This window comes from Coregonus clupeaformis, chromosome 9 (assembly GCF_020615455.1).
Source record: "Coregonus clupeaformis isolate EN_2021a chromosome 9, ASM2061545v1, whole genome shotgun sequence".
NCBI lineage: Eukaryota > Metazoa > Chordata > Actinopteri > Salmoniformes > Salmonidae > Coregonus > Coregonus clupeaformis.
In genome coordinates, this window is record NC_059200.1 from 8,829,233 (window position 1) to 8,847,745 (window position 18,513).

Consider the following 18,513-nt stretch of genomic DNA (forward strand, 5'->3'; position numbering starts at 1 on the left):
TTAATGACTTGGAGAAGATCTGCAAAGAGGAGTGGGACAAAATCCCTCCTGAGATGTGTGCAAACCTGGTGGCCAACTCCAAGAAACGTCTGACCTCTGTGATTGGCAACAAGGGTTTTGCCACCAAGTACTAAGCCATGTTTTGCAGAGGGGTCAAATACTTATTTCCCTCATTAAAATGCAAATCAATTTATAATATTTTTGACATGCGTTTTTCTGGATTTTTGTTTATTCTGTCTCTCACTGTTCAAATAAACCTACCATTAAATTTATAGACTGATCATGTCTTTGTCAGTGGGCAAATGTACAAAATCAGCAGGGGATCAAATACTTTTTTCCTCACTGTACACTAAGTTGACTGTGCCTTTAAACAGCTTGGGAAATTCCAGAAAATTATGTCATGGCTTTAGAAGCTTCTGATAGGCTAATTGACATCATTTGAGTCAATTGGAGGTCTATCTGTGGATGTATTTCAAGGCCTACCTTCAAACTCAGTGCCTCTTTGCTTGACATCATGGGAAAATCAAAAGAAATCAGCCAAGACCTCAGAAAAACAATTGTAGACCTCCACAAGTCTGGTTCATCCTTGGGAGCAATTTTCAAACGCCTGAAGGTACCACGTTCATCTGTACAAACAATAGTATGCAAGTATAAACACCATGGGACCACGCAGCCATCATACTGCTCAGGAAGGAGACGCGTTCTGTCTCCTAGAGATGAACGTACTTTGGTGCGAAAAGTGCAAATCAATCCCAGAACAACAGCAAAGGACCTTGTGAAGATGCTGGAGGAAACAGGTACAAAAGTATCTATATCCACAGTAAAACGAGTCCTATGTCGACATAACCTGAAAGGCCGCTCAGCAAGGAAGAAGCCACTGCTCCAAAGCCGCCATAAAAAAGCCAGACTACGGTTTGCAACTGCACATGGGGACAAAGATCGTACTTTTTGGAGAAATGTCCTCTGGTCTGATGAAACAAAAATATAACTGTTTGGCCATAATGCCCATTGTTATGTTTGGAGGAAAAATGGGGATGCTTGCGAGCCGAGGGAACACCATCCCAACCGTGAAGCACGGGGGTGGCAGCATTATGCTGTGGGGGTGCTTTGTTGCAGGAGGGACTGGTGCACTTCACAAAATAGTTGGCATCATGAGGAAGGATAATTATGTGGATATATTGAAGCAACATCTCAAGACATCAGTCAGGAAGTTAAAGCTTGGTCTCAAATGGGTCTTCCAAATGGACAATGACCCCAAGCATACTTCCAAAGTTGTGGAAAAATGGCTTAAGGACAACAAAGTCAAGGTATTGGAGTGGCCATCACAAAGCCCTGATCTCAATCCTATAGAAAATGTGTGGGCAGAACTGAGTGTGCGAGAAAGGAGGCCTACAAACCTGACTCAGTTACACCAGCTCTGTCAGGAGGAATAGGCCAAAATTCACCCAACTTATTGTGGAAAGCTTGTGGAAGGCTACCCAAAACGTTTGACCCAAGTTAAACGATTTAAATGCAATGCTACCAAATACTAATTGAGTGTATGTAAACTTCTGACCCACTGGGAATGTGATAAATAAAAGCTGAAACAAATCATTCTCGCTACTATTATTCGGACATTTCACATTCTTAAAATAAAGTGGTGATCCTAACTGACCTAAGACAGGGAATTTTTACTAGGATTAAATGTCAGGAATTGTGAAAAACTGAGTTTAAATGTATTTGGCTAAGGTGTATGTAAAGTTCTGACTTCAACTGATATATATATATATATATATATATATATATATATATATATATATATATATATATATATATATATATATATATACACACTACGCATAAAACAACAAATACATAAACCAGTACAGTACATTGTGACACAATATGTTCTGATCTCTGCTCTCCTGAAGAATTAAATGAAATACAAACATCACAAAAAAACAATTCTGCATAATAAATAATTAGTCAAGATTAACTATCACAATATCCAAATGCATGAAACACCTCTAACTTGGACCATGGCGGGGCATTCTGCAAAAACACAAAGGGAGCAATGAAACAGAAGTAATTTGAGCTTGTTTACATGGAAACAACCAGTTCACCTGTGAAATCCAAACCAGTGTCCTGTTTATGGAACACACCAACAGAAAACACTGGTAGCGTTCTCACACAAATCTGCCTATTTAGGATATTTCCAGAGAAAGCCATCTGACCAGTCCTTGTTGTGTGCTGATTACTACGAGGCCTCCTCCCTGCCAGGTGAAGTGCTGAGTGAGCAGCTAGCTGCTAGATGGAGTATCAGGGTGAGTGAGAGAGCTGACGTGCCCCTGGCCCTGTCCCTGGCCTGCTGTGGGACACCTGGTGCCTCTTCATGGTGTCTTTGAGTTTGAAGGTCTGTCCACAGTCAGTACATTGAAAGGGTCTCTCCCAGGAGTGGATACGTGTGTGTTTGTTCAGAGTACGGCGGTGGCAGAAGGCCTTCCCACACACCCCACAGACGAAGGGCCTCGCCCCTGTGTGAATGTTCCTGTGCTCCTCCAGGCTCCTTTGCTGGGTGAAGCAGCAGCCACAGTCTGGGCACCGGTGGGATGGCGAGGGCGAGGGAGGGCGAGTGTGGAAGGAGGGTGAGGGAACCCTTGGGAGGGTCCCCCAGGTCAGCTGTCCGTCTTCAGAGATTAGCCCTGTGTACCTGGCAGTAAGCTCCGTCTCGTCACTAGAATGATTGTTACTCTGAAGTCTGTCTGTCATTGGGCTATCCTGGACATGTGGATGATAGGCATCAGGAGCTTGGGATCGGGGCGACTGTGGGGAGGGGATCTGACTGGACACTCTAGGTGTTGGATGAGTGTACATGGTGGAGGAGAGAGAGTTGTGTCTGGGAGGGGAGATGTAAGGTGTGTCCACAGACATGCTCTCATGTCCTGTTGTGCTCCCATACATTTGGATAGGCTCTGGAGGAGCACTCTCCTGATGCCAGTCAGGGTCCTCCACTTCCTGCTTACACACAAATATGGACCCTTCCTCTGAGACCCCCTTATGCTCATCCTTCTCCTCCTGGTAGCTGGCTACTCCCATGTCTGGAATCTCTAGGCTGAAATGGGCAGACTTAACAGTCTCCAGCTGGTTGAGAAATGACTTGGTCAAAGCATCTGGGTGATCACTGGTGCTCTGCATCTTGACACTCCTGTAAATTCAAAAAATTAAGATTAATCATAGTGAATCGTTCTTAGGACCTGCATGTGACTGAACAATTAAACTAAAGACACTGAGGATGATAGAATAACTGCAGATATGATTAGTTCAATAGCTGCCACACATTGACCTACCCTTGTTCTTGTGTCTCTGTTGAGCCCTGTGCTGTGTCTGTCTGTGTACGGTCAGGGGCAGGCGAGGAGACGGTGAAGACACCAGACCCAAGTCGCTGCTCAGCCATTCTGATCGCTTCCTCCATATCCCTAGGCTGCTGCTTCTGCACCCAGGCACCAGCCTCCTTTGGCAAGAGGGACAGAAACTGCTCCATGGCAACACACTGCTCTACCTGTGCAGCAGTCCTTAGGTCAGGCCTAAGCCAGTGCTTAGCAGCTGAGTCAAGCCTCTGCCCCAGCTCTCTGGCTCCCTTCTGGGGTTCGTACCGCAGAGACAGGAAGTCCTGCCTGCTCTGGTCCTCCACAGTCCACATCTGTCCCAGTACTCTAGACTGGAATGCATTTGACAACCCCTGGGGTCTGATCGGTTGACACTTCTTCTGTGTCTCCTCTTGCAGCAGCCCAGCAAGCCTAGCACCCCAGTCCTCCGGGTCTTTATCTCTCCCTGGTGTCATCCTAGGCCTTCTCTGTTCCTCTTCATCCTGGGGTGAAGGCCGGTCAAGGGTTCTGGTCAAACCATCCTTGACAAGCTGGCTGAGGACCTTGGCCTGGATCTCCCCCTGTCTGGTCAGAGCTTTCAGCTGTTGTTTATGCACATCCAGCAAGGACACCAGGAACTCAACCACATCCATATTGATTGCAGGTGCCTATGGTGAGGTAAGTAAAAAATACTTTTCACTAGCTGGCAGGGACAGAATGTCCAGGTTGATCACAAAGGCATCTATTATCACCGAAAAATAATTGTTAGCTAATTATTTGAAACTAGTCAAATTTCCACTACCATCACTGCAATTTAGGTAGTAGCTAGCTAACGTTAACAAGGTGGACAAATGTACCAGGACTCGGGAGTTAGCTGGGTGGGCGATTTAAACATTTTAAAAAAAAAACGCTATCAAAATGATCATATTATGTCAAAATAGATTTTCAAAGAATGGAAAACAACTGTAATAAATTATTAGTTACCTGTGATGGTTAATTACTCGCCGTGGACGTTTCAGTAGCTAACGTTAGCTAGCTACATATAATGTTTGGACAATAGACGAGGGGAATGCTTACCATGTTACACCCAGCAGACTCAGACGTTGTCATGATCAAATGGTACCCCCGGAAACAACAATAAAAAACGGTGTACGTAGCTAACTAACTGTAGACTAACTTGCAAGACATACAATACGAGTAAAATACAAAACGACGCCCCAGTCTTTCGGTGAGTAACGTTATTTTTCTACCTGTGGTTTTGGTCAGCTTGATAATCACATTTTATGGTGGAATGTGTCTATTTTGCCTGGATTGTCAGCTAACTTGGCTAGCTAGCCCACCTAACTGACCTAACGTTAGCTAGCTAGCCCTCATCCAGAGAGAAAATGATGCAAACATCTGAATGTGGTGCCAGAAAGATTAACTAGCTAGATGCTATAATTTAGATCATAGCTACATGTACAGCCTTTTAAACACAACCTCGTGGATCACGTGTTAGAGACATAATTGAGAGTTGGCATCAATATTTTATTTTCACAGGATTTATTATACACCCAAGTTGCTATCTTCATTGCCCAGTGGCACTGTCATTACCATACATTTATAATCATTTCATATTTCACAGGCCATTGCTAGAGACTCCAAGAGTGGAACCATGGATGTGGTGCGGTTATTTACAAACCTACTAGCAGTGCACAGACAGCAGCTACAGGCCCTAGCTGTACAGGGGGAGATCCAGACTGAGGCTCTGGCACAGTTACTGGAGAAGGAGGAGCTCAGGAGAATGGAGCCCGATGTGAAGATGGAGGAGGTGAAGGATCCTGAGGCCTACCTGCTGCTTTTGGAGAAGGCAGGCTCCAACTCCAGGCTTTCTAATGTGAAGTGGGGTCTCCTTGGTGGGGAGCGCCTCAGGTCAGGCGAGCCAGACTACGAGACACTGAGGGCCAGCCTGCGGAGCCAAGTCAGGGCAGAAGAGAGCCGACGGCAGCAGGACTTCAGCTCTCTGAGGTACGACCCTGAGAGAGGGCCCAGGGATTTGGGGCAGGGACTGGAGAGTGCTGCCCAGCACTGGCTCCGGCCTGAGAGGAGAACGGCTGCGGAGGTGGTGAGGTGTGTGGCCCTGCAGAGGTTTGTGTCGCTCCTGCCCACAGACGTTGGAGACTGTGTGCTGAAACAGTGCCCCCAGGACATGGATGAGGCTATCTACATGGCTGAGGAGTACCTGAACAACACACCTGGGAATAAGAGCAGTGAGATGGACAACCACGCTGATGGAGAGGGATACCCTGCAGACCAACTGAGAGAGGAGGAAGAAGCAGGGTAGGGCCAGATCATGTTTTGAGTGTTTCTTCCACATCCAAAGAGATTAAGGAAGTGTAAAATATGTTGCCTACAAATATTGTGTGTTTATTGGAATGCATTTGTTGATATGCTGTCTATTTCCGTTTATTTTCAGACATGCAGAACATCAAGTTAACAGTGAGAAGATGAAAGTCACAAGACCGCGGCCAGGGTTGTTTCTGAAGAGGATAGACTTTTCTAAAGTCTGCCAGTCCAGTAGTTTCAATATAGATGCCAGACATCTGGAGGACATTTACAGTGAGGAGAGGAGACTTGATGGGGAAGATGATTTGGTTGAGGAAGACAATTTTGCTGAACATGAGGACTGGATTAAGGAGGAGATAAAATACAATAACCAGGCTGAGGTAGAGGGTGAGATCAGGTCAGCCTCTGAGATGGCACAGTCTGCTGATGTGGCTATAAATACTGAGAATGTTGAGAGGGGTCAGTTTAGAAACATAGCAAATCAAATGCCCGTCTTTGGAAGGGCCAAGAGAGGTGTATCTGCCCCTGACATCTCCTCGTCCAGCCCTAACACCGCCGAGACAGAGGGAGAAACACACTGCTGCCTGAAGCGGAAAAACAAAGAAGATCCCTCCCATAGACCAAGCCACTGCTGTCATGACTGTGGTAAGAGCTACAAACGAGCTGCATTTCTCAGCAAACACAGTTGCAGTGCCTTCCCTAAATTCATCTGTCCTGACTGTGCCCAAATCTTTGCCTCTCAGAAATGCCTGACCCACCACCGCAGGAGCCATAATAAGGCTCTGGGCTGCTCTGAGTGTGGGAAGCAGTTTAGGGACAAGTATAATCTGAAATGTCACATGAGGACCCACACAGGTGAGTCCCCTTATACCTGTACAGACTGCGGGGACGTCTTTGCTCAGCTGAAAGGGCTGCAGGAGCACAGGAACATCCACACAGAAGAAAGGCCATTCCGCTGCAGTGTGTGTGGGGAGGGCTTCCACCACAGCCACACCCTGACAAAACACAAACTTCTTCACTCCCAGGAGTCTTTCCTCTGTACTCGCTGTGGAAAGAGCTTTAAACTAAATGACGACTTGCTGAGGCATCTGAGGACAGTGCATGATGAAAGCATGTACCTAGATGGAGATCTGGGTTTTCATCAGAATGGAGACATTTCACCAAGGCCCTATTGGAATTGACTCTATTTAATAGGGCTTGCGAAGCAAGAGTCCCCACTTTAAATCTTCGTCATAATTCCTCTTATTAGTAAGGCTTGTGAGAAGCATTCTCTTACATTGTTTTAAGCTAGAAACATCATTCAAACTTTAAAACGTGCAGAACAGTCAGGACCAGTGTGTTTGCATTCAACTTTTTGATATATTTTATACTTTTTAAACTATTAAGCTTTTAGTCCTTTTTCACTTTCATGGGATTTCTTCAACATTCTAAATGTACCATTGTGACATCAACTCCCAGACTTCCAACATTCCATTTACTGTGAACAATGCAACTTTTGACACAAATCAGATACTTTGACCACTTTCCCAACCACAGTTAGACAAAAAGTTAGAGCGTATGAAATCTTTCTCTGCTATTCAAATCTAGAATTGGAAAAACTAAAGTATCTCCTACCAGTCTAACTATCTGTTTTTAGTAACCACATTAATTTTTTTTTATAAACAACTGACATTTTGACCACTTTCCCAGAAATGTAGACAAAATCTTACAGGGTATGACATCTTTGTCTACTTCTTTGGTATTCAAATCTGGAATCAGAACAAAATGATTGACTGCTAATCAGAAGTTACAGCTGTCTGAGTTTAGAGTGATGAAAAGCAGCCAGCTAACGCCAGCTAACCGCTCTCTAGCTTGTCATTGAGCAGCCCAAATAGCCGTTGCTATGGATACTTGCAAAAACGTAAAGGTTATGACATCTTGGTCTACATCTCTGCTATTCAAATCAGAACAGAATGATCTTCTACCAATCAAAAGTTCCACAGTTTGTCTGAGTTTCGAGTGATGAAAAGTAGCTAGCTAACGCCAGCTAACAGCTGTCTCATGCCTCGTCAAATTGTATATGCAGGGCTTCCTTGTGAAAGAGACCCTGGTCTCATTGGTGACTCCCTGCTTAAAGGTAAAATAAAAGAATTGAGCAGCCCAAATGGAGCCATTGCTATGGATACTCGCAAAAACATAGAGGGTATAACATCTTGGGCTCTGCTATTTAAATTTGGAATCAGAACAGAATGTTCTTCTACCAATCAAAAGTTACTACTGTTTGTCGGAGTTTATAGTGACAAAGTAGCTAGCTAACATCAGCTAAAAGCTTTCTCATGTCTCATCATTGAGCAGCCCAAATGGAGCCGTTGCTATGGATACCAATGCATTTCAATGGCAAAAAAAGGGCCATAGACTACAATGGTAAATAAAAAAATAAAAACTAGGTCCATCTCCTCTTTCACTGTTTAAGCTATCAACTCCAAACCAACATTGAGATGTTCAGACTGAGCCCACTTAGATTTACATGGGTTTGAATGAGAACCATAGGAATACAGAGGTAGATATTCAAAATGGTCGTGCTTTTGGGCAATTAAGCTACAAGACCGAGACAATCACCTATCAATACTAGCGGAGAAAGTTACTGTATTTCTAATTTTGGGTTGATCAATCGGGCCAAGGTAGGGTAGGGCCTGAACGTCGACAGCATGGGTAGGGCTCGCGCTGTAATGTCATGCCTTTCTGCTTTTCTTTCAAACTTCTAAACACTTTCCTATCAGGCTAGACAGAAACTTACTGTATGACATCTTCCTCTACTTCACTGCTATTCAAGCTGAAATGGTGATCACTGTTAGCTTAAAGAGTTTATTTATTAGATGGAACTATCGCTAGCTATCAGTAGGTTTACATACAAGCCTATTCTACATAGTTCTTCAACTACCACAAAAATACTTTTAAAGAGCTGTCATCACTAGATGCACCATCATATTTCTCTACCCAAATAATAGCCTAAAACGTTCAATTCCTTATGAGTTCCTCCCTTCCACCACAACAACAAGTCTTCAAATTCAGAAAGCAAAACATAATAATTGTAGAACCATGATTTATTTTCTCTCGTTTCAACACAGACTGCATTTTATGACTGACCACAACAACCAGAAACAGGATGTTAGCAAAGCTTGAATTAATGAATGGATTTGCAGCAGGGAAAACGACATCTGATTAAAGTTGCACTGCATAATGCCAACAAGACAAAGTGAGTCCAATAGGACCATTTGAGAAATGATCATCAGAATCAGAGTTTATGCTACAGGACTTTGCTAGAGCTGATTGGAATATGTTCCGAGACTCCGCCGATAACATCGACGAGCTAACCACCACCGTCACTGGCTTCATAAGGAAATGCATCGGTGACGTTGTCCCCACAGTGAAGATTCGCTGCTTCCCCAATCAAAATCCCTGGATTAACACAGAGGTTGGCGCTAATCTAAAGGACAGGGCTTCCGCACACAGGCCTATCGCAGACAACCCTGAGGCTACGGCTAAGGACAGGAACAAGTACAAGTCCCGCTATGAAAAAATAAGGTGGAATCATACTACACAGGCTCCGACGCCCGCTGCATGTGGCAGGGGCTACAGTCCATTACGGATTACAAAGGAAAACCCAGCCGTGATCTGCCCAACAATGCCTCTCTTCCAGACTAACTCAATGGATTTTATGCATGCTTCGACAATAACAACACCGTGCATGAGGGCCCCCACCAACCCAGAGGACTGGGTGATCTCGCTCTCCGAGGCCTACGTGAGTAAGGTCTTTAATCAGGTCAAGACTCGCAAGGCTGCGGGCCTGTTCTCAGAGCATGCGCATATCATCTGGCAGGCATATTCACTGTAATTTTCAACCTCTCCTTGTCCCAGTGTGTAATCCCCACGTCTTAAGATAACTACCATTATTCCTGTTTCCAAGAACTCTTAAGGCTTCATGCCACAATGACTACCGTCCTGTAGCACTCACATCTGTAATGAAATGCTTTGAAAGGCTGGTTATGGCACACATCAACTCCATCATCTCAGACACCAGACATACTGCCCCAACAGATCCATAGATGACGCAATCTCAATTACACTCCACACTACCCTCACCCATCTAGATAAGAGGAATGCCTATGTGAGAATGCTGTTCATTGACTACAGCTCAGCGTTCAACACCATTGTCCCCTCCAAGCTCGTCACTAAGCTTAGGACCCTGGGACTGAACACCTCCCTCTGCAACTGGAGCCTGGACATCCTCATGGGCCAACCCCAGGTAGTGAGGGTAGGCAACATTGCCTCCTCCACGCTGACCCTCAACACAGGAACCCCACAGGGGTGTATGCTTAGTCCCCTCCTGTACTCCCTGTTCACCCACGACTGCATGGCCATGCACGACTCCAACACCATCATTAAGTTTGCTGATGACACGACGGTGGTAGGCCTGATCACCGGCGACGATGAGACAGCCTACATGGTGGAGGTCTGTGACCTGGTTGTGTGGTGCCGGGACAACAACCTCTCCCTCAACGTCAGTAAGACCAATGAGCTGATCGTGGACTACAGGAAACGGGGCTGCAGTGGAGCGGGTCGAGAGCGTCAAGTTCCTCTGTGTCCAAATCACTAAGGACTTTAAATGGTCCATTCACACATGCACAGTCGTGAAGAAAGCGCGATAGCGCCTCTTCCCCCTCTGGAAGTTGAAAAGGTTTGGCATGGACCCTCAAATCCTCAAAAAGGTATACAGCTGCACTATTGAGAGCATCATGACTGGCTGCATCACTGCTTGGTATTTTACTGTTAACTTTTATTTCATTTTAAATGGTGCCCTGAGACCACAAAGCAAAAAAATATAGCAAATACAACTACAAGTACACTACACTAGAACATCACTAACATCACAGCCATCATAAACAAGTTACTAAATCAATCAATCAAAACAATTGCACACCTCGGTGAACTCGTATCATCAATGCCCTATTGGCACCAGGGAATCCAAATGTAATGAATTTTGTAAGTGATTCCAAAAATGTGGAGCGTGAAAACTAAAAGCGGATTTACCTAATTCCGTGGAATCTGAAGAGTTAACCAACCCTGTGAACAGGATTGGTATCTCATTATTTTATACGTTAGCAACGAAGTTAGGTAAGTTGGGAGCTTGTGTAGTAAGGCTTTGTAAACAAAATGGGAGTAATAAATTGATCTACGTGACTTTAATGAGGACCAGCCAATCTTTTGATACAGGATGCAGTGGTGAGTATTAAAAGCAGTGATAAAAACGAAGGGCGCTATGGTAGACAGCATCCAAAGGTCTAAGAGTAGTGGCTGCTGCAATCTGGTAAATGGTGTCACCATAGTCAAGAACTGGCAGGAAAGTTGACTGTACAATCTGCTTCCTGCTATTTAGGGAGAGGCATGATCTATTTAAAAAAAAGAAGCCCACTTTAAATCTTAGCTTTTTAACTAGGTCATCCGTATGTTTTTTTAAACATTAATTTGCCCAGATATTTGTAGGCGGGAACCCGATCAATGGGAGAACCATCCAATTAATAAATATGTAGTCCATCTGAAACATTATTGTGAGAACTAGAGAACATGTATTTAGTCTTGATTGCATTAAGTACACGTTTGAAACCAACCAGGGCTTTTTGAAAGGTAACAAGGTCAGATTACAGCTCTAATATAACCTGTTCAACAGTTGGGGCAATGGCAGACATAAGTGCTATCTGCATACAGATGAATATTACAAGTTTTAACAGATAGACTATTATTTATATAAATAGTAAAGAGAACAGGTCTTAGTACCGACCCCAGCGGTACACCTTTTGTAATATCCAGAAAACTAGACTTAACACCATTAGAGATCACACATTGAGTCCTGTCTGACAGATCATTTTCAAACCACTTGCAAGAAGCCTGATCCAGGCCTATTTCAGTCAACCTTTGAATAAGAATGTGATGGTCAACGGTATTGAAGGCATTGGAAAGGTCTATAAATAAGGCAGCACAATGATTTAACAATTTAACACATCTTAAACAAGGGTAGCAGCTGAAACTGTGCTATGTCCAGGTCTAAAACAGGATTGGTGCACATTAAGAATAGAGTGAGAAGAAACTTAGTCTGAGATTCTAAAACTTTGGGAAGGCAATATAATTTGTAAATTGGACGGTAGTTACCTAAGGCAGAAGGATCTCCTCCTTTTATGTAGGGGGAGGACATTTGCGGCTTTCCAGATCTTAGAGCTAACACCAGAAACAATTGTCAAGTAAAAAATATAGGTCAGTGGTTCTGCAATAAGTGGGGCAGAGAGCTGCAATAAGAAGGAATCAAGTGAATCAGCCCCTAGGCTTTTTTTTAAACATAAATCTTTAGCAAAGTACATCATAGACATCAAAGGGTTGAAATGAAAATAAAGTATTTGAGTCTGTTCGTGCATCATTTTCTACAATCTGTTCTGAGGTGACTAAAGGACCCCCTCTAGTGGGATGAGATGCATTTTCAGAGATGATCCTTTCAAACAGGTGGCCAGCTGAAGCAAAATGGTTATTAAAAGCATCACAAATTTCTATTTTGTCTAGAATGGGACCAGAGGCTGTCAACCTGCTGGGGCAACGAGGGGGTGGAGTTTTGTTTAAAAGATTTTACCACTTTCCAGAAGTTGGCTGGATTACCACCACTCTGAAAAACAATTCAAGAAATATGTTGATCTTGCCTTTTTAACCAGGGATAGACATCTATTTCTCAAATATCTGAAGGACTGCCAATCAGATGTAGAATCAGTCCATCTAGCCTTAGCCCAAGCTAAATTTATTTCCTGTAATTTCTCAGACAATTCACATGTAAACCAAGGATTACATTGGTCTTTTACCCTTAAACAGGGAAATAAAAAAATTATAGGGTTAAGGGCCTGATCCACGTCAGTGATAGTTGACACAACCCCCCCAGTTACTCAACCCCAGCTCAGAAAAAAATGTGCTCATTAAAATTCCTAAAATGTGCCTTTATAATAATGCGTGAGTGATATTTAGGTACGTTTTGCATTATTATAAAGAGACATTTTTGGAATTTTAATGAGCAAAATGTTTTGTCTGAGATGGCAATGGTAACAGCACCACCCTCGATCGCATGAGAGAGTGGTGCGGACAGCCCAGTACATCAATGGGGCCAGACTCCAGCCACCCAAGCCATAGACAGTTCTCTCTGCTTCTGCACGGCAAGAAGTACCGGTTCAACAAGTCCGACACCAACAGGCTCCTGAACAGCTTCTATCCCCAAACCATAAGACTGCTAAATATCTTACAGAATGGTTACACGGACTATCTGAGTTTACCCTTTTCATTTTATTTTTGCAGTCTCTATGCACACTCACAGGACTCTACACACTCATGCACACTGACACTCCAACACACACATAACATGCACACACATTTATACTGACTACGAACACACTCCCATACAATCATCATTTATGCTGATACTACTCTGTTTATCATATATCCTGATGCCTAGTCACCTTACCCTATACATACACTACATTACCAAAAGTATGTGGACACCTACTCGGCGAACATCTCATTCCAAAATCATAGGCATTAATATGGAGTGGGTCCCCCCTTAGCTTCTAAAACAGCCTACACTCTTCTGGGAAGGCTTTCCACTAGATGCAGGAACATTGCTGCGGGGACTTGCTTCCATTCAGCCACGAGCATTAGTGAGGTCGGGCACTGATGTTGGGCGATTATGCCTGGCTCGCAGTCGACGTTCCAATTAATCCCAAAGGTGTTTAATGGGGTTGAGGTCAGGGCTCTGTGCAGGCCAGTCAAGTTCTTCCACACCGATCTTGACAAACCATTTCTGTATGGACCTCGCTTTGTGCACAGGGGCATTGTCATGCTGAAACAGGAAAGGGCCTTCCCCAAGTTGGAAGCACAGAATCATCTAGAATGTAATTGAATATGCATTGATTTCCCTTCACTTGAACTAAGGGGCCTAGCTCGAATCATGAAAAACAGCCCCCGACCATTATTCCTCCTCCACCAAACTTTAAAGTTGGCACTATGCATTGGGGCAGGTAGCGTTCTCCTGGCATCCGCCAAACCCAGATTCGTCCATTGGAGTGCCAGATGGTGAAGCGTGATTAATCAGTCCAGGGAACGCATTTCCACTGCTCCAGAGTCCAATGGCGGAGAGCTTTACACCACTCCAGCCGACGCTTGGCATTGCGCATGGTGATCTTAGGCTTGTGTGCGGCTGCTCGGCCATGGAAACCCATTTCATGAAGCTCCCGACAAACAGTTCTTGTGCTGACGTTGCTTCCAGAGGCAGTTTGGAACTCGGTAGTGAGTGTTGCAACAGAGGACAGACAATTTTACGCGCTTCAGCGCTCGGCGATCCTGTTCTGTGAGCTTGTGTGGCCTAACACTTCGCGGCTGAGCCATTGTTGCTCCTAGACGTTTCCACTTCATAATAACAGCACTTACAGTTGACCGGGGCAGCTCTAGCATGGCAGAAATTTGATTAACTGACTTGTTGGAAATGTGGCACCCTATGACGGTGCCACGTTGAAAATCACTGAGCTCTTCAGTAAGGCCATTCTACTACCAATGTTTGTCTATGGAGATTGCATGGCAGTGTGCTCAATTTTATACACCTGTCAGCAACGGGTGTGGCTGAAATAGCTGAATCCACTAATTTGAAGGGGTGTCCACATACTTTTGTATAAATAGTTTATCTACCTCTATCACTCCAGTAATCCTGCACATTGTAAATATGGTATTGGAACTGACCCTGTATCTAGCTTCTTACTTTCTCATGTTCTTATTTTTATTTCGTGTGTGTTTTTGTTCTACCTTATGTTATTTTTAGTGCTACATTGATGCAAGAAATGCATTTCACTGTACTTGTACATGTGACATTAAAAACTATAATACAATTCTAGTTTCTATCTGACTTTGAACAGCAGACCTATGCATTTCCTTCAATACTCTGAACTGTTTGATCATTACATCATCATTCAACTAAAATCAAACTTAATTTACACAGAACGTTTTACAAAAGTAAATCATGCATCTATTTAGATGAGACCAACAGCATGAATGATTCAGAGTTGCTTTGCTTTCCTAAGTGTTGTCCACATCATAGAAATGGAATTCATTCTATTTCTGTGGTCCACATGATCCTGCCTTTTATTCCCTCCCATCTTCTGACAGAAGCTCGCTTTGTCCTACTGGACAGTGCCTTGCAAAAGTATCCATCCCCCTTGGCGTTTTTCCTATTTTGTTGCATTACAACCTGTAATTTAAATGGATTTTTATTTGGATTTCTTGTAATGGACATACACAAAATAGTCCAAATTGGTGAAGTGAAATGAAAAAGATAACTTGTTACAAAAATTCAAAAAAATAAATAACGGAAACGTGGTGCGTGCATATGTATTCACCACCTTTGCTATGAAGCCCCTAAATAAGATCTGGTGCAACCAATTACCTTTAGAAGTCACATAATTACTTAAATAAAGTCCACCTGTGTGCAATCTAAGTGTCACATGGTCTGTCACATGATCTCAGTATACAGTTGAAGTCGGAAGTTTACATACACTTAGGTTGGAGTCATTAAAACTCGGTTTTCAACCACTCCACAAATTTCTTGTTAACAAACTATAGTTTTGGCAAGTCGGTTAAGACATCTACTTTGTGCATGACACAAGTAATTTTTCCAACAATTGTTTACAGACAGATTATTTCACTTATAATTCACTGTATCACAATTTCAATGGGTCAGAAGTTTGCATACACTAAGTTGACTGTGCCTTTAAACAGCTTGGAAAATTCCAGAAAATGATGTCATGGCTTTAGAAGCTTCTGATAGGCTAATTGACATCATTTGAGTCAATTGGAGGTGTATCTGTGGATGTATTTCAAGGCCTACCTTCAAACTCAGTGCTTCTTTGCTTGACATCATGGGAAAATCAATAAAATCAGCCAAGACCTCAGAATTCTGGTTCATCCTTGGGAGCAATTTTCAAACGCCTGAAGTTACCACGTTCATCTGTACAAACAATAGTATGCAAGTATAAACACCATGGGACCACGCAGCCATCATACCGCTCAGGAAGGAGAAGCTTTCTGTCTCCTAGAGATGAACGTACTTTGGTGCGAAAAGTGCAAATCAATCCCAGAACAACAGCAAAGGACCTTGTGAAGATGCTGGAGGAAACAGGTACAAAAGTATCTATATCCACAGTAAAACGAGTCCTATATCGACATACAGTGGGGAAAAAAAGTATTTAGTCAGCCACCAATTGTGCAAGTTCTCCCACTTAAAAATATGAGAGAGGCCTGTAATTTTCATCATAGGTACACGTCAACTATGACAGACAAATTGAGAAAAAATAAATTATTTGCAAATTATGGTGGAAAATAAGTATTTGGTCACCTACAAACAAGCAAGATTTCTGGCTCTCACAGACCTGTAACTTCTTATTTAAGAGGCTCCTCTGTCCTCCACTCGTTACCTGTATTAATGGCACCTGTTTGAACTTGTTATCAGTATAAAAGACACCTGTCCACAACCTCAAACAGTCACACTCCAAACTCCACTATGGCCAAGACCAAAGAGCTGTCAAAGGACACCAGAAACAGAATTGTAGACCTGCACCAGGCTGGGAAGACTGAATCTGCAATAGGTAAGCAGCTTGGTTTGAAGAAATCAACTGTGGGAGCAATTATTAGGAAATGGAAGACATACAAGACCACTGATAATCTCCCTCGATCTGGGGCTCCACGCAAGATCTCACCCCGTGGGGTCAAAATGATCACAAGAACGGTGAGCAAAAATCCCAGAACCACACGGAGGGACCTAGTGAATGACCGGCAGAGAGCTGGGACCAAAGTAACAAAGCCTACCATCAGTAACACACTACGCCGCCAGGGACTCAAATCCTGCAGTGGGAGACGTGTCCCCCTGCTTAAGCCAGTACATGTCCAGGCCCGTCTGAAGTTTGCTAGAGTGCATTTGGATGATCCAGAAGAGGATTGGGAGAATGTCATATGGTCAGATGAAACCAAAATATAACTTTTTGGTAAAAACTCAACTCGTCGTGTTTGGAGGACAAAGAATGCTGAGTTCCATCCAAAGAACACCATACCTACTGTGAAGCATGGGGGTGGAAACATCATGCTTTGGGGCTGTTTTTCTGCAAAGGGACCAGGACGACTGATCCGTGTAAAGGAAAGAATGAATGGGGCCATGTTTTGTGAGATTTTGAGTGAAAACCTCCTTCCATCAGCAAGGGCATTGATGATGAAACGTGGCTGGGTCTTTCAGCATGACAATGATCCCAAATACACCGCCTGGGCAACGAAGGAGTGGCTTCGTAAGAAGCATTTCAAGGTCCTGGAGTGGCCTAGCCAGTCTCCAGATCTCAACCCCATAGAAAATCTTTGGAGGGAGTTGAAAGTCCGTGTTGCCCAGCGACAGCCCCAAAACATCACTGCTCTAGAGGAGATCTGCATGAAAGAATGGGCCAAAATACCAGCAACAGTGTGTGAAAACCTTGTGAAGAGTTACAGAAAACGTTTGACCTGTGTCATTGCCAACAAAGGGTATATAACAAAGTATTGAGAAACTTTTGTTATTGACCAAATACTTATTTTCCACCATAATTTGCAAATAAATTCATAAAAAATCCTACAATGTGATTTTCTGGAAAAAAAAATTCTCATTTTGTCTGTCATAGTTGACGTGTACCTATGATGAAAATTACAGGCCTCTCTCATCTTTTTAAGTGGGAGAACTTGCACAATTGGTGGCTGACAAAATACTTTTTTCCCCCCACTGTAACCTGAAAGGCTGCTCAGCAAGGAAGAAGCCATTGCTCTAAAAAAGCCAAACTGCACATGGGGACAAATATTGTACTTTTTTGAGAAATGTCCTCTGGTCTGATTTAAACAAAAATAGAACTGATTGGCCATAATGAAAAAAGGGTGATGCTTGCGAGCCGAAGAACAACATCGCAACCGTGAAGCACGGGGGTGGCAGCATCATGCTGTGGAGGTGCTTTGCTGCAGGAGGGACTGGTGCACTTCACAAAATAGATGGCATCATGAGGAAGGAAAATTATGTGGATATATTGAAGCAACATCTCAAGACATCAGTCAGGAAGTTAAAGCTTGGTCGCAAATGGGTCTTCCAAATGGACAATGACCCCAAGCATACTTCCAATGTTGTGGCAAAATGGCTTAAGGACAACAAAGTCTAGGTATTGGAGTGGCCATCACAAAGCCCTGATCTCAATCCTAGAAAATTTGTGGGCAGAACTGAAAAAGTGTGTGCGAGCAAGGAGGCCTACAAACCTGACTCAGTTACACCAGCTCTGTCAGGAGGAATGGGCCAAAATGCACCCAACTTATTGTTGGAAGCTTGTTGAAGGCTACCCGAAACGTTTGACCCAAGTTAAACAATTTAAAGGCAATGCTACCAAATACTAATTGAGTGTATGTAAACTTCTGACCCACTGGGAATGTGATGAAAGAAATAAAAGATGAAATAAATCATTCTCGCTACTATTATTCTGACATTTCACATTCTTAAAATAAAGTGGTGATCCTAACTGACCTAAGACAGGGAATGTTTACTTGGATTAAATGTCAGGAATTGTGAAAAACTGAGTTTAAATGTATTTGGCTAAGGTGTATGTAAACTTCCGACTTCAATCTGTTCTGAAAGGCCCCAGAGTCTGCAACACCACTAAGCAAGGGGCACTTTGAAGACCAATGAGCTCTCCAAACAGGTCAGGGACAAAGTTGTGGAGAAGTACAGATCAGGGTTGGGTTA

General features: G+C 43.4%; 2 protein-coding genes across 3 annotated transcripts; one reads left to right on the top strand and one right to left on the bottom strand.

The window, feature by feature from the left end:
• Window positions 1-1,767: 1,767 nt before the first annotated feature.
• On the bottom strand, window positions 1,768-4,492 carry LOC121573684 (zinc finger and SCAN domain-containing protein 21-like). 2 transcript variants are annotated; one of them, XM_041885847.2, is made up of 3 exons: window positions 4,422-4,492; window positions 3,327-4,012; window positions 1,768-3,184 (listed from the first exon to the last, which is right to left on the bottom strand). In XM_041885847.2, the coding sequence occupies exons 1-3, from the start codon at window positions 4,452-4,454 to the stop codon at window positions 2,299-2,301; spliced, it is 1,605 nt and encodes a 534-aa protein (XP_041741781.1). In that variant the 5' UTR covers window positions 4,455-4,492; the 3' UTR covers window positions 1,768-2,298. The 2 variants fall into 2 exon arrangements, with proteins under 2 accessions (XP_041741781.1, XP_041741782.1); XM_041885848.2 differs by lacking the exon at window positions 4,422-4,492 and adding an exon at window positions 4,329-4,420 and having other exon boundaries at window positions 1,769-3,184.
• On the top strand, window positions 4,486-8,094 carry LOC121573683 (zinc finger protein 397). The gene is made up of 3 exons (XM_041885846.1): window positions 4,486-4,572; window positions 4,969-5,663; window positions 5,800-8,094. The coding sequence occupies exons 2-3, from the start codon at window positions 4,999-5,001 to the stop codon at window positions 6,848-6,850; spliced, it is 1,716 nt and encodes a 571-aa protein (XP_041741780.1). The 5' UTR covers window positions 4,486-4,572; window positions 4,969-4,998; the 3' UTR covers window positions 6,851-8,094.
• The last annotated feature ends 10,419 nt before the right edge of the window (window positions 8,095-18,513 follow it).

Bases quoted from the DNA above. Each gene is read 5' to 3' on its own strand.
- LOC121573684 (XM_041885847.2), bottom strand. From the start codon at position 4,454: ATGACAACGTCTGAGTCTGCTGGGTGTAACATG. The intron at 4,013-4,421 runs GTAAGCATTCCC...ACCTCACCATAG, and splicing joins AGTCTGCTGGGTGTAACATG to GCACCTGCAATCAATATGGA. The intron at 3,185-3,326 runs GTAGGTCAATGT...TTGAATTTACAG, and splicing joins ACAGAGACACAAGAACAAGG to GAGTGTCAAGATGCAGAGCA.
- LOC121573683 (XM_041885846.1), top strand. From the start codon at position 4,999: ATGGATGTGGTGCGGTTATTTACAAACCTACTAGCAGTGCACAGACAG. The intron at 5,664-5,799 runs GTAGGGCCAGAT...GTTTATTTTCAG, and splicing joins AGAGAGGAGGAAGAAGCAGG to ACATGCAGAACATCAAGTTA.